General features: G+C 40.5%; 1 protein-coding gene across 2 annotated transcripts in view; it reads left to right on the forward strand.

The window, feature by feature from the left end:
* The window catches only part of LOC121509108 (vasorin-like), a 55,078-nt gene extending 44,530 nt beyond the window's left edge, over positions 1-10,548 (forward strand). For both annotated transcript variants that reach the window (XM_041786341.1, XM_041786340.1), the window contains one exon: positions 7,002-10,548. In XM_041786341.1, the coding sequence (XP_041642275.1) occupies positions 7,023-9,143 (2,121 nt within the window). In that variant the 5' untranslated portion in view covers positions 7,002-7,022 and the 3' untranslated portion in view covers positions 9,144-10,548. The remainder of the gene's footprint in view (positions 1-7,001) is intronic.
* Positions 10,549-14,851: the final 4,303 nt, after the last annotated feature.

The following is a 14,851-nucleotide window of genomic DNA, read 5'->3' on the forward strand; positions in this document are numbered from 1 at the left end:
GGCCAGTGATCTGATAGTCTGGCTGAGTCGTCTAGTGTGTGTGTTCGGAGGATTAAAGATGAAAAATCTTCGGAAATTGTCCTGAAGTCTGTGGTCACCCACAGTTTAAAAATCGTTCCAGATTTAAAAAATCATCTAGTGTGTGGCTGGCCTTAGGGAAGATTTTTTGTGGTGTTTTGAGTCCAGAATGTCCAACATTCATACAATGAATACAAATTCCACACTCTGAGTCTACATCATTTGTGGTTTTGCATCTATTGACCGTGTGCACCCTCACCCCTTGGATCTGTTTACAAATGCAGCATGACAGAGTGTTGCTCAGAGCAGATCACAGGAGATCTTTGAATTCAATCAGTAATTGCAAGATCATGTTATAACAACCTAGAATTGTATGTTTACCTTGCTTATCTAAAGTTGGCATTCTGTATTATTCTGTGATGTGCACATTGGTCTTTCTGTTGCTGACTGAGTGACTACTCTCAGAGCCATACATACGAGGGCAGCACTATGGGCTGGGTTTAGTTGTACTGAAAGCCCTCGATAATGGCTACCTCCACTGTGGTGATTACCTCACATAAAGCTTTAGCTCTGCATCCATTTTACTAGAACTGGACCAGGTTTCTGTATGAAACAAAGAATAAAGACAGCCATAAAAGATTTTCATGTTGTGAAAGGTGTTTTCGCTCTACTGCCAACCTGCTTTGCCATGAGTCTTACAGGGAAAGGGTCACTTCTTGCGGGAACACTTGTATACAATGGCTACTAGTGGAGTGATTAGCTCGATTAGCCACAGCCACACTTTGGTCGGAACTGGACAGCGTTTATTTCTAAAACAAGCGCTGCAGAAAAAATGCAGAGGCAAACTTAGTGAGATATTTACTGAGGATTGTTCTCATTGAAGCTGTTAAACTATGCAGTCTTTTCATGTTACATTTTATAGTAAATATTTTATAATAAATATTTACAATAAATATTCTGTTTTTTAAAAAATCTGTTTTGAGTTGGCCTGCTTTATGATTGTACATTAATTTGCAAGTGTTTTAGGGTTTTTTAGCTTTCAAGTTTAACATGTAGGGCTGCAGTAATCGATTCTTTTTGTGATCGAGTACTCTATCAATTCTTCTGCTGATCAATCAAGTAGATATAGAGTAGATACTAGATAGAGACTACTGCATAAGACTAGCATGTTGCAGAAAACAAAAGAAAATGGGAAATGAATTTAGAACTAGTTCAATTTAAGCTATATAAACTGATCTTTGAACTAGTTCATTCTAATTGTGAATTTGCACATCACTGGCCATATACTAGGTTTTAACCTAGTCTTCTTTTGCCTCAACCATGACTGAGTACATTAAGAAATTCAAAGGTTTTTGATCTGTTCTAGGTGGATTGGTGTATTTTGGTGGCAACTTCCACTGTAAAATGGTGTCGGCATGCATCTCAACTGGACCAATTGCAGAAGCAATTTGAGCCATATTTGCGCTTCACCTGCAGATCGCTGCACAGACATAACATGAGGAATTTGAGGATAACTGGATGCATGTATGAGCTCTGACACATGGATGATGATGGAGTTTTGTAGTAAAGTTTCCTCCACTGTTGGCTCTTCTTGCATCATCCATTGATAAATATAAAGTTGTATAATCGTTTTATACAGGGATGCTGGAAGTCAGATTTGGTGAAGAGAATGATAATTTTGAAGTTGTTTGTGCTGCAGAAACTCACATTTTATTAGTTAATTTGAATGTGCCAAAATGTGGCATGCAAGCACTGATTTCCTATTGAACGTATTTCTTTTAAGGACTATTTTTGGACTTTTTCCTTTCTTCTGATTGGACAGCTGAAGAGAAACAGGAAATATGGGGACAGAAAGTGGGGGAACGCATGCACCAAACACTGCCAGGACTGCAAGCAGTGCATCAAGGGCTTTAGCCTCTGGATAGGGTGCCTGCTCCACCACCTGAGCTAAACCAGCACCCTGGATTTGATAGAAAATACAACTATTAATGACTACAGGTGAGCAGCACTCTGTTGGCTGGAAAGCTCAGTGGTTTACATGGTTGACTGTATGGGAGATTGGTGGTTCAAATCCCAGTCAGAGCACTAGTGTCCAGTGTGGGCCCTTGGGCAAGGTCCTTAACGCCAGATGCCAAGGCAGAAACATTTATTTTTCCATCACTTTTTTGGTGTAAGATTCCCCCTTCACCAACATTTTCTCTCAGAATCATAAAAACAAGTCAGAGTCTGTCCAATTAGCCACTTCCTCTGCCCAGTTAAAGTTTTTTTAATTCAATTTAGCAGCCAGATATACTGGATTCCAGTACAAAATTGATCCGACACAACAAATAAACACTGGTAACTGATATCTCCTCATCCCACTCTGTTGGCTGATGCTGTAAACGGGGCTGGTGCCAATGTTAAACTGAAGTGTTGGTGCATCCCTGGTAATGTTTGCAACATGTTGCTGCAGGACGTAAAAGTCATCACACCTGCTGCGGTGTTTTTGCATCAGCAGATTTATGTCTCCTTGAGATATTTTTTATTATGGAGTCAGTTGGAGCAGTATCAGTAAAGCCAGGAGGAAATTTAGCCCATTTGGTGTCAAACGTTCAGCCAAAACTTCAGAGCATTGTCATGAGATTTGTGCATGTTTGAGAACACAGCATTGGTTTCAGACAAGCATTCTTTCACCTAAAAGATTTTCACACAGTTATCTAGTTTTGGCCCTGATATTTCACTGACAAGTTGAAACACAGACATGTTTTGATTTGGAAGTTTAGTTCGATTAGAGCAGACATCGCTGTGGTTCATCACAAGATAGAGCAGGAAACTCATATCCACTGTTTTGTCTTCTTACAGGTCGTTTGTTTTTGCCTTTATGTTGTAGATAACGTCTATAAATGAGTTATTAGAAAGAGGTTTTGACTTGTTTGTACAGGGAAGTCATTTACACGTCTTGATTTTGGCTTAATGATGCAAGTGCTGTCAGTTTTGACAAGTCTTTATTTCACTTCTCAGCATAAACAGACTTCCAGTAATCACTTCCCCCTTTTTAAAGCTGTTTATTCCACCTCTGTTATTCCTTCTCTCTTCCCCCACCTTGTTTAGGTGTTTCCCTCTCTCTTCCCTGTGGCCTTTGTGCTTGATTTAGGTCAATTTTGAGGAAATATTACACATTCCTGTGTGCTGACAGGTACCAACCCTGCGTGCTATGAACAGAGGAGGCTAAATGGAGGAGACAGAGGGCAAAGAGGGAGCGGAGGCATGGGGCCTGACTTTAATAAACATCTTGGGTTTCCTCTCAACTTCAGCCTCAGGAGTCTGGAAAGGTCTGGAAAGGTTGACTATAAAAGCAGGTCAGAGAGGAGAGGAAAGGAGGGATGAGAATACAGATGGAGATTGGGATAAATGTAGAGCACTGGCACCAGGTAATGGATGAAAAAGCTGCAGAATGTCAACCAGAGGAGATGACAACGATGTATTAGGGTCACTCTAAATAAAGAATAATAAACTCAAACTAGCACCTGGCAGATGCAGTGTATCCAGGAGGTGTAGAGTTGCTGAACAGAGAAAGTATAGTGGTGGATCTGGAAGAAGGGCCAGGGTTTCTGTGGTGTTGTGATTTGAAGAAATCTGGACATGAGGCCTAATAACCTTGAGCTTTGACCCCAACATCTAATCTGTTCACTTCATCATTAGAAATGAAGAATTATAGTATTCAAGATGTAGTCTGTTAAGGGGAAAGCTCCACCTATTTTTAAAAAAATACCAGCATGCACTCTGTCTTGTTCATATTATTTTTAGACTGGTTTCAATTTCCATTCAAATTTCACTGCAGTTAAGCCTCAACTGAGAAGCAAGATAATCAGTTTGTCATTATGAACTCATATTGAAGAGCAATCATGGTCATGCTGGAAAGCGTGTTAATTTTTTGAGACAGTGTTTTTGACTAGTTTGTCCTCTACCTGACCATGCAAATGATTGCTGTGAGACATTATGGAGGCACTGGAATTACTAAATATTTTGTGCACAATCTCACGCTAGAATTCGGGCCTTTTTTAACTATCTTGGACTAGCAAATTATTGGTTTAAAGATCTTTTACAGGTAGACCAGTTGCAGCACTACTCATGTGATAGTGAGTCATCCCACGTGGACAAGGAGGAGCGCTTCTTTGGTATAACAGTGGTTAGATCCACTCAGTTCTGATTGTAAAGTCAGGAAAAACAACCAGAAAGATGGGACTACATTTATGCAGTTTACCACTGTAAAATCAATCTTGTGCTGCTTTTATTTACCTGCTGTAGTGGCCAGTAGGTTGAGCAAATTCACCAGACACTGCTCAAAAATACCAGCATTTGGCTGGTGGCTGGTACTGATTTCCTACCCTGTTGTATTCATGAGCAAGGAAAGAACATGAGACCCAATGACCCTCACCTTTGACCCCCACAATCAGACCACACTCACAGAAATATTTCTGCCTTATTTTTAAGATTTATGTATTTCAATTGCATATAAAATTTCCATCCATGTGAATTACTTAGATTTAACAAAAACAGGCCAGTAAACTTTATGTGCTGCATATTTGTCGCTCAAATGTAAATGAAACAATTAAGAATGAGATTTTTGCAATAATACCAATAAACCCAATGTGGTTTGACTAAACAGTGACAGATTTATGTAAACCTAATGTAAACCAATCTCATAAATTGTAACTAAATGAATCTTGGTTGATCCACAGCTCGTCATTAAAACTTTATTCATACATTTTAACTGATTAAATTTAACTGTTTTCGCAATTAACAGATTTATGCTGATTTTAAGGAATTTGAATAAATAAATTCTAAAAATTTAATCATTTAAATAAAATCAAATAGATGTAAATACTTAAAAATAAACTATTCATTTTTCTGAGTGCATCTTTGAGTCAAAGTAGATATCTTTGAAAAATTAAAGCAAATCTCTATAAGTGTTCTTGAGGCATTGTGTTTACTGGAATAAAGGAGAATGAAGAAGGAGCATACTCCCAACAAAAAAGCTTCTTAAGGTGCAAGACAAAATGACTTAAACTCAGACGTCAGCACTCTAAAATGTCCTGTTAAGCATTTTAGGCAAGGCGCAACGGACGGGTTTTAACTGGTGGTCTTCTTCAGCGTCGTGAACAATGAGCAGAAGAGCACCTTAAAATACAGGAAGTATGTCAAGCAGCGCAGGTACAACCTTCAAAATAAGACTTTGAAGGTTGACTGGAAGACAAAACTGACTCAGTAATACCTTGTATAAATACCTATATATTCGAGATGAGAATCACTAGTGGCCCCAGGATACGATATTATCACGATACTTGGGTCACGAGTCGATATTATTGTGATTTGAAACATTTTGCAATACAGTGAGTATTGCGATATATACCATTCTTCTATACCATTTTTTCCACTGTTCAGCTGATTTTGCATTAGTCTTGCCCTCATGTTAGTCGTATTTCTGCAGTATTTTATTTTCATGTAGCATTTCTTGCTAGTCTCATGTGTCATGTCCATCTCATTTGTGCCCTGCTTCCATTCCTAATGTCCTTCCCCTGGTGCTGCCATGTTTGTTGTACTAACTCTCTCCTGCTCTATAACTGTCACCTCTACTGACCTCACTGGACAAACAATTATCCAATTTGTTTTATTTTTCCATTATCATAGACTTCACTTCATATTAGCAATTAATTTAATCGATACTTGGTGGACGAGATGAGACGATACGATATATCACCAAAGACAATATCGTGATACCATGCTGTGCCGATTTTTTCTCCCACCCCTACTATGTATATAAACACAGTAAAAATATACAAGGAATAACATATGTACATCAAATACATATCAAAGGAACCCAGGCATGACTCTCCAGACAAAGATACATCATTTTAAAATGCAAAATTGCATATCAGCGATTAAGGCAATGAAAAAATGTACACTAGAATAACCCACATGGTTGTTCAGATGGACAACCCTTATGCCTCCAGTGTGGCTGTCAAAATTTATCACATTAATCATGATTATCTGAGGTCCACAGTTTGTGCCTTATTTTTTTTAATCGCAATAAACTGCATGCTTTTTTGTACCTTTCAGTAAGCTTAAACTCACAAACAGCTCAGTAGATGAATCAGAAGTCATCCACACTCACATTCACACTCTTTCATTGCAGTGACGTGATTTTCAAGTTGATGGATTGTTTGTTTCTGCAAGTCATCATGCCAGTTCCCCCTCTTTCCTTCTAACATAAAAGAACTCGAACACTTTCAAACAGTCGCTCCCACCCCCCAGTTTCCTGTAGTGGAGTTTGTGGCGCCCGTGTTTCTTGTAATTGAGTAAATCAGTGTCAAAAGACATGATGGAGTGTAAGTGTGTGTTTCAACACTCCGAATATTCTGGTATGTTTGTATGCAGTAGTCGTCTGGTGGGGCAAGTGTCCCGCTGCATTACAGCAGACTGGGTTTCATGGGCGCAGGACTGTGACATAAACACAGGGAAGAGGCTGAATGGGTTTCTCACTTACCGCAGGACGGGGTCACCCTGGGTGGGCTGCATACAGCTATAGCCTGTAGCTGACCTGTCCTTTGGGCATTATTAAACCTCATCAAGGATATAAAAACATCAAAATTCACAATGAGGAAGCACTGTAAAAGCATTTGTTTATTGGGTTGAGGTGCAACATTAATTGTTGTGCTCCGTTGTGTTGTGTAAATGTGCATTTGTTCAGTAACAGGCTTGAATATGAGTCCTGGAAAGGAAAAAGAAGAATTCCTTTGGCACTGATTTGTAAGCTAATAGTATTATGGAATTAGATCGAGACAAACACATCTTACATAACTTCAACAAATACTCAGCTATGTCATTACTCACAGTCTCTCTGTTACAAATCTGTTCTACAGCCTTACATTTATTTGGACACTTGTATGAAGCCACTGATAATTGGAACTAATCATCTCCCCTCTCTCTGTTATGTCTTTCAGAGTTTAAGGCCTGACGTCACCATGCTGCTGTCTTTGCTGGTCTTGTTCCTCTCATCTGGTCTGGTTTTATCCTTCGACTGCCCAGCCGACTGTGCCTGCCATGCCCAGCACTCAATTTTCTGCATTAACCGTCGATCCAACACGGTTCCCCATGTTCCCACCACCACCCAGAATCTCTACATCTTCCAAAATGGCATCAGAACTTTGTCCCAGGATGACTTCAAAGACCTCGGGGAGTTGGAGCTTCTAGATCTGAGTCAGAATGAACTGGCAGAGATACCAGATGATGTGTTTGAGATGCTGGCAAAGCTGAAGAACTTAGACCTGTCTTCGAACCAGATTACCCACATCTCCAAAGGAACCTTTTCTGGGTTAGTCCAGCTGGAGCGGTTGTATCTTCATTCAAACCGCATTCAGAGCATTCACTTGGAAGCTTTTGAGGGTTTAGAGAACCTACTGGAACTCAAGCTCCAAGGGAACCAGCTCACTTCGCTGCCATCCCTCAATTTCCCAAAGCTTCTTCTTCTAGACCTCGGCTCCAACAACATCCCAACCCTTGGGCCCTATGATCTCAAGACCCCTCATTTGGAGGCCCTTAGGATTTCCTCTCTTGGTCTTACTTCCTTAGATGATGATCTTATAGCCTCCCTGGGGAACCTCCATGAGCTTGACATATCCACAAACCAGCTGACTGAGGTGCCCCAAGCCTTAAAGCAGGACTCCCTCAAGGGGTTGATCAAGCTCAGCTTGGCTGCAAATCCACTAGGTGAGCTTAGGGTGGAGGACTTCCAGAAACTGACTGGACTTCAAGATCTTGATCTCAGTGGGCTTAACCTCCAGGGATTTCCTCAGAGTTTCTTTCAGACCTTTCCAAGGTTGAATCACCTCACAGCAGCTGAGAACCCATTTAACTGCCTGTGTCCACTTGCTTGGTTCCCTGTCTGGCTGAGAGAGAAGGATGTGAATCTTGGTAGGCCCGAAGAAACCAGGTGCCACTTCCCTCTGGTAAATGCAGGGAAGAAGCTTTCAGCTTTGGAGCACAAAGATTTTGGGTGTCCTCCCTCCACAACAGTGCTGATTGGCTCCCCTATTGGAAGTACTCCTGTTCCCCTGATTCCCACCACATCTCCAGAAACCACCCATACCAATGCTATACCTCCCCCTCCACCACCCAGTGAGGAGACTGTCTCCTCAAAAACAGACAGCTACCCCCTTCCACCTCATCCTCCTGTGTCTCCAAGTTCCACCAGTGGAGGGTACGAGCCACACATATGCCCACCAAACATCTGCCTCAATGGAGGAACTTGTAATTTTGACCCTGAAGGCCAGCTCAGCTGTCTCTGTCCCTCTGGAACCTCTGGCCTCTACTGTGAAAATGTGGATGAGGTCCCTGAGCCACCAAAACGTTCAGCAACAGAAATCCCTGAACCTGTGGTTCCAACAGAACTCGATGCTATCAGCTCAAGGCATGTGACCTCCACATCTATCCTTCTTGACCTGCATCGCTTCATTGAAAACCGGCCACACATCCGTGGCATCAGGTTGACCTACCGGAACCTCTCAGGACCTGACCGTCGACCCATCATCCTGAGTGTGCCAGCGTCCTACCCTGAGTACACCTTGCGTGGTTTGAGACCCAACTGCACCTACTCTGTGTGTGCCAGTCCCCTGGGGGAGAGAATAAACTCCAGGTCCAACAGCTCTGTAGAAACAGGGTGGTGCACAGAGGCTCGCACAGAAGGGGTTCTACTGACACCAGTAGAACCAAGCATGGAGACGCAGAGCCAGCTGACATACACTCTAGTCCCTGCCTTTGCTGCCCTGGCACTTGTGCTTGGGTTGGCCGTGCTGGCTGGGACAATCATCTGTTTGCGGAAGAGGAGGAAGGCCAAGTCGGGAATAGAGCTGGAGCTGGGTCCAGCTGATTCTGAGCCCATGGAACTAGAAGGGATAAAGTCTGGCTTGGAGAATGGGGGAAATGGCACACTACCCCACAAACAGCCTGAGATTGACCGCTGTCACAATCCTCAGGCACCTCCACCCTTGCTACAAAACGGGGCTTTTGACTTTGAGGTACCCCTAATGCAAGGACACTGCCCATCAAATAACAATCTAGCATCCATAAAGCCATCATATTTCTGAGATGCCTGCAGATCTCTCTTGGGAATTATTTCATAGAGACTGGGCTTGTCCATTTGGCCTTGTGAGGTCCTGATTCAGCTCACAAAGTGTTAATGAATCTAATTTTCATTCCAATTTCAGATTTCCGAAAGTGGCACTTACTCTCCCTTGTTGTCCTGAATGATAACACTACAGACTGGAGATACTGAATGATGAATATGAGATTACAGCATGTTGGAAATGTGCTAAACCACTCTTGGACAAGGTTCAGATCGTGGTTCTGAGCGTTCTTGCTAATGGAAAAGCCTTAAACAAGTGATTAAAAGAAGTGCAATTGACTACAAGGGTCTAATAGCAGACTGAAAACGGAAGTGCCTTTTTGCATAGACACCATTGTAACTGATGGCTCATTTTTATTTAAACTCTTTGTAGAATTTAAAAAATGAATGAGCTGTAATCCTTTTGCTGGATCTGTGAGATACAGGATGGAGAAAAGTGCCCTGGATACAGAACCTGGGGAAGTGACAGTCCTTATAAAAATGTTTTTTTGACCAACTGCTCTATGGGAATTATAGAACTGCACTGAAAAGTGGTATATCATATCCCTTCCCATGTCCCAGTCACAACAATCCACAGCATTGATGGATGCAAATGGAAATGCAACAACACAAAAAACAATTGGATAAACACTTGTCAAAGTGGGCAACACATTGATGACCATTAAAGCTGTCTAAACTTCATAGTTTTTGCTGCTGACATTAGCTAATCTGAAAGAAAATTTCAAAATTTTCCATGTGGATTTGGATCTTTCAGTGTCAACAGTCCAACGTGAGTCTTTCTACACATCTGAAACCTTTTTGGCTGTGTGGAAGACGAATTTGCTGTGAAAGAAAAATGGACTGAATGGAAAGCCATTGAGAATGAACTTTGCCTGCATTGTTCTGTGCCGTGTTGGGAAGGCTGTTTTGTCTAGTTTACTTCATGATATTCTGTTTTTGTCATGTTTTTGTACTTTTATTGTGCTGTTTTTATTGCTGTTGATGTCCATTCAGTATTGATATTGTGTTTTGAAACATTAGTAATTGTTCTTCCTTGGAAAAAGCCTGCTTAATTCATCAGCAATTCTCCACTTTCTTAGAAATCGCATAGAATAAACTTTCCAGAGCTAAATACTACATTTTTAGTTCGGAGTTGGAAAGAGTAAATACTAATGTAGGTTCTCAAAGGGATTGTTTGGTGTTTTTAAATTACAGATTTATAAAATGCTTGCCAATTGTAAGTATTTTAGCCATATGAGATGTCAGTGTGGCCCCTCTGTTAATTTCGTCAACTAAAACTATGACTAAAAATGTTCATCAGCAGCCTTTTTCCATGACAAAAAGTAGACTAAGACTAATAAAAATAGATCTGTGATAACTAAAACTGACAAAAAGTAAGTTTAGTTTTCATCAAGATGACTAAAACTAGACTAAAATGTTATTTAGTTTTTGCCAGACATTTAAAATCTGTGATATTTCTCCACTGTGGGTAAATCTGTCAAAAATACAATGCATCTGTAGCTATTCTGCCTCTCAGCTGTAGAAAGCAGGGACCCCAGGTTTGGCAGGGTGCAGAGAACACACTACCATGATTTGGTACCAGATCTAGGGAAGAGAATGAATGCTTGGACTAAAAGTACACTAAAACATGAGGACTTTTTATGGACTAAAACTAGACTAAAATGTTTTGAATTTTCATCATCTATTCTACTGAGAAACCAGCAGGGCTGCAGGCTAGGGAGCTAGCTGGGATATACATTGTAGAAGAGTGGTTCATTTTTTCTTAGTAATTTTGCCAATATTAAGAAAAACACAAGCTAAAAAGCAACATCAGGGCAAACCTATACTGAAAGTTTCATCACACTTTACTTTTCCAGTAGTGAGCCCTTTTGTTTTAGCACACCGATGCATTGATGGTGATTAATAAAGGTTCACAATTCAATTGTCCCTTAAGCACACTTTGGTTCTGCAAAGTCTCCCTGCAGCCACTGTTGTGTAAAATAAGTCTCCCACTGCTCCTTAATTTCTCGTTTTAGAATTCACAGACAGCTCAGTGGAAAAGAATAAAGTCATCTGTATGTTGTGATATCAATCATTGACCTTTCTTATGCCCCCTTGAGGCAGGTCTGCATTCAAATAGGAACTCAATTACCCTCCATTTAAGACAGTACAAAAAGTTTAAAATGACTCACAGTTTAAAATACAAAGTAGAATTTCAAAATGCACAAAAAGGGAGATTAACTGCAGTTAACTACAGAAATTCTGAGATGATTGTGGTTGTGAATTTGAATCATTTGACAGCCTGTTTTATTTAAGTGCAAAGGATTTACAGTGAAGTAGGGATGCACAGTATTATCAGTTTTATATCGGTATCTGTCAGTATTTACAACAGAAATTTAGGCCACATAAATGTCTCTTTATTAGCTGTAATACTGACTGTAGGAACAAATAAGTTGGTGGAGTTTTAGGCTGGACCACCAAACTTCTTAACCTTGCAAAGCAAATGGATTCACCCATTTCCGTGTTTCTGACGGGCGAATCCAAATTGCAAAGTTCACATCTGAACAATTTGGTCCCGGTTAGAAAGCAATTGGACCAATCAGCGCCAAGGGCCGTAGTTTTGGGCGCGGCAGAGTCGTGACGTAAGCAAGCAGCAACGAGAGACCGGTGCAATTATGGCGGAAGACATTAACGTGGGTGCTGCTAAAACATCAGTATTATCAGAACTTGTTTTTTTTAAATCAGAGGCCAATCAGGCCATTGGTCTTTCCCAAACACTGGCTATGGGAGGTTTACCAGATAGATATGTGAAACACATCCATCTTGTGTGTCAGGCTACAAACTTATGACAGGCAAAGTCATTTTCTTTATTCATCATCATTCCTTACACTTTAAAATGTGTTTTAAGGACTGGAATTTGTAAATGTGTTCACCCCGAAGCCTTAAATTGTCTATTTTAAGGACTGAAGATTTAGGTTAAAATAGCATTTAAATACCAGTATCAATATCGGTATTGGCTCAGATTATTTTGTAAATATTGGCATATCAGATATCTGCAAAAATCCAATACCATGCATCCCTACAATGCAGTAATTTTTCCTTTGATTTCAGACATGAAACCCTCATATGTGTGCAAAACTACTGATATGGGTGCTGGTTTAGCTTAGTTGGTAGGGTAGGTGCCATAAACAGACGCACTGGTCGCCTGATCAATTCCTGCTCTCTGTGCTGTTTGGTGCATGCTCTCTAACATTTCCCGAGTCTCTTTTGCCGTCCTATTCAAGTAGAGGCCAAAGCCAAAAAATAATATTTAAAAGAAAAAAGATAAACAAATGATATATTACAAAAATATGCATCATTTTTTGCTAACAACTCATACAACTTTATAGTTTCCTTTTTTAAACGTTATGCTTTTGGACTATTATGCCTTTATTTAGAGAACAGGACAGAGTGGGACACTGGGATGAGAGTGTGGGGAAAAACATGTGGGATAGGCCTGACTTGAACCCAGGCTGCCCACATCCACAGGGCGCCAGCTAACCGCTTGGCCATTTTTGCCCCTTTAATTATCATTTTTATGAATATTCATTGAGCATAGTAGAAGTTTTCTGTGAAATTTTAACATTCATTTGGATCCACAGACATTGTTAAAGTATGTTTTAACTGTGCAAATGCAATAATGGCATTGTCTGAAGTCAAAAATGTTTTTCCTGTTGTGCCGATGAGTGCACAATATCATAAACTATAGATACCACCATATTCCATGCCAATATTCCTGAGTCTGTTTCTCATTAGAAGGGCTGAGCTGACATCTTTTATATGGCTAATGTACTTGCTATTGACAAGTGTGCCTACAACTCCAAAAATACTGAACTATCCCTTTAAGACCAGCACTAAAAGCAAACATATTAAATAAAACACAGTCATTGTAAAATCATTAACAGATCCAGTTGTTTGAGATTTGTCAGTGTATGTGTTAGGAACTCACCCAGTGAATGTAACCGTCAAGTGTCACACACTTTATTCTCTGTGCCAGCGCTGCGTAAGGAAAGCCACAGACTGTTTTTGACCTCATAAGCTCCCAAATCTGTGTTCAAAGGCCTTTCACCACAGAATCCACCCCTATAAAGCAGCACACGCGTGCCCAGAGAAGAAAGCAACTTCAAAGCATCTGAAGGCAATTTGCTGTGAGTGTCAGAGAGTTTTAGCCACAGGTTTCCTCTCACTGCTGCTGACCGTATCAAGTCTGAGATATGGTCTAGACGGTGTCCCCCTGCAGCTTTTTAAACTTCTTTTTCCCAGCTCGGTGTGCCTCCTCTAACCATCCAGTATGTTTTGGTCAACAGGGATTATTGGCGTGTGTGTGTGGGGACTGTTTTCTTGTTTACGGCCAACCAGACTGTGAATTATACAGGCTAAATGCACCATTCTGTGTATTTGTTGTCTTGTACTCACTAGGTCTGGGCATGCCACAGGTTTTTTTTCTGTCATGAGAAAGAATCTGAAATTGGAAAGTATAATAGGTTTACAGAGACGTGCTTTAGCTACATTAGAAAGCCTTCCTGACATCCAGTAGTGTCATATTACATGCTGATGCTCATTTCAAGAACAAAAGGGCCTTTATTTTGCCTCACAAGACACTGCATTGTGTTACATAACAAACCAAGGATGAAGAATATGAAATGTAATGTAATCAATTTAGTCTGGTTTTTAAAAAAGAGCTGCCTCAGCTTCTAACAGCCTTAGGCTTGGATGAATGGCTACTATTGGCTCATTTGTTCAGGTGTGTTTGTGTCTGTTTTTAATGTATTTCTTATCTTTTGGCTTCCCCTCCTACAGTACATTGTCTGCCTTATAATTGAGTCCATGCACTCCACTCCAGCTCTGTCCAAAATCAGCTCACTTTAGCCATTCCTTGGCTTCACTACAGACTTCGTTTTGTCAGTTTTCCAGTGTAAACACAGACACAGATGCTCATACATCAGCTCCAGCTCACTATATCAACTGGAAGACTCTGAAATGCTTCAAACATCGAGAGGGGCAGGAAATGTTTGAAATATTTTCAACATGCTTGTTAAAGAAACCCTGTTTTTTAGGGGAACTTGTCTGTTTTTTTTCTTGTTTTATGTTTGTCCGTGATGTTTTTTTGTGTATGTTTGCAGAAAAGCAATGCTGAAAAAGAACAGTATTAAAAGATTTTTAAATCATTTGTGATGTCTCTGGGACTCATTAATCATTGTGTTGGCTTTAATATTAAAGCTCCTGCAAGGAATGTACAGTCTGAGACAATTTTGGCACCCCCTGCAGGCAGAGCTTTGTGTCTTAAGCCCAGTTTAGACCAAAGATTTGCGACACAGCAAGGCCACTGTAGAACATACAGCTGTGTAAACTGAGTTGTTGCAGCCCAAATCTGGCCAGCTAACTGTGTTGCTTTTGATTCAGTATGCTACCAGCTGTTTTTTTAATTTGAGGAACTTCATGCGTTTCAGCAGCACCTCAGAGCACTGACTTGGTGTCAGCTGTTGGCAAACCAGTTTCAGAGTTGCATTATCATCACATATTTCCTGATGAAATGTAGTCTCATTAATTTGTGTTTGCTCTGCTTCTATGAGGCAACACCAGTTCCTTTAAACAACAAAGCTGCTGCAGGAATGGTTAGTAGAAAGTGAAAAAAAAAAAACATGAGATATC

The sequence above is a fragment of the Cheilinus undulatus genome, linkage group 4, assembly GCF_018320785.1.
Source record: "Cheilinus undulatus linkage group 4, ASM1832078v1, whole genome shotgun sequence".
NCBI classification, from domain to species: Eukaryota; Metazoa; Chordata; class Actinopteri; order Labriformes; family Labridae; genus Cheilinus; species Cheilinus undulatus.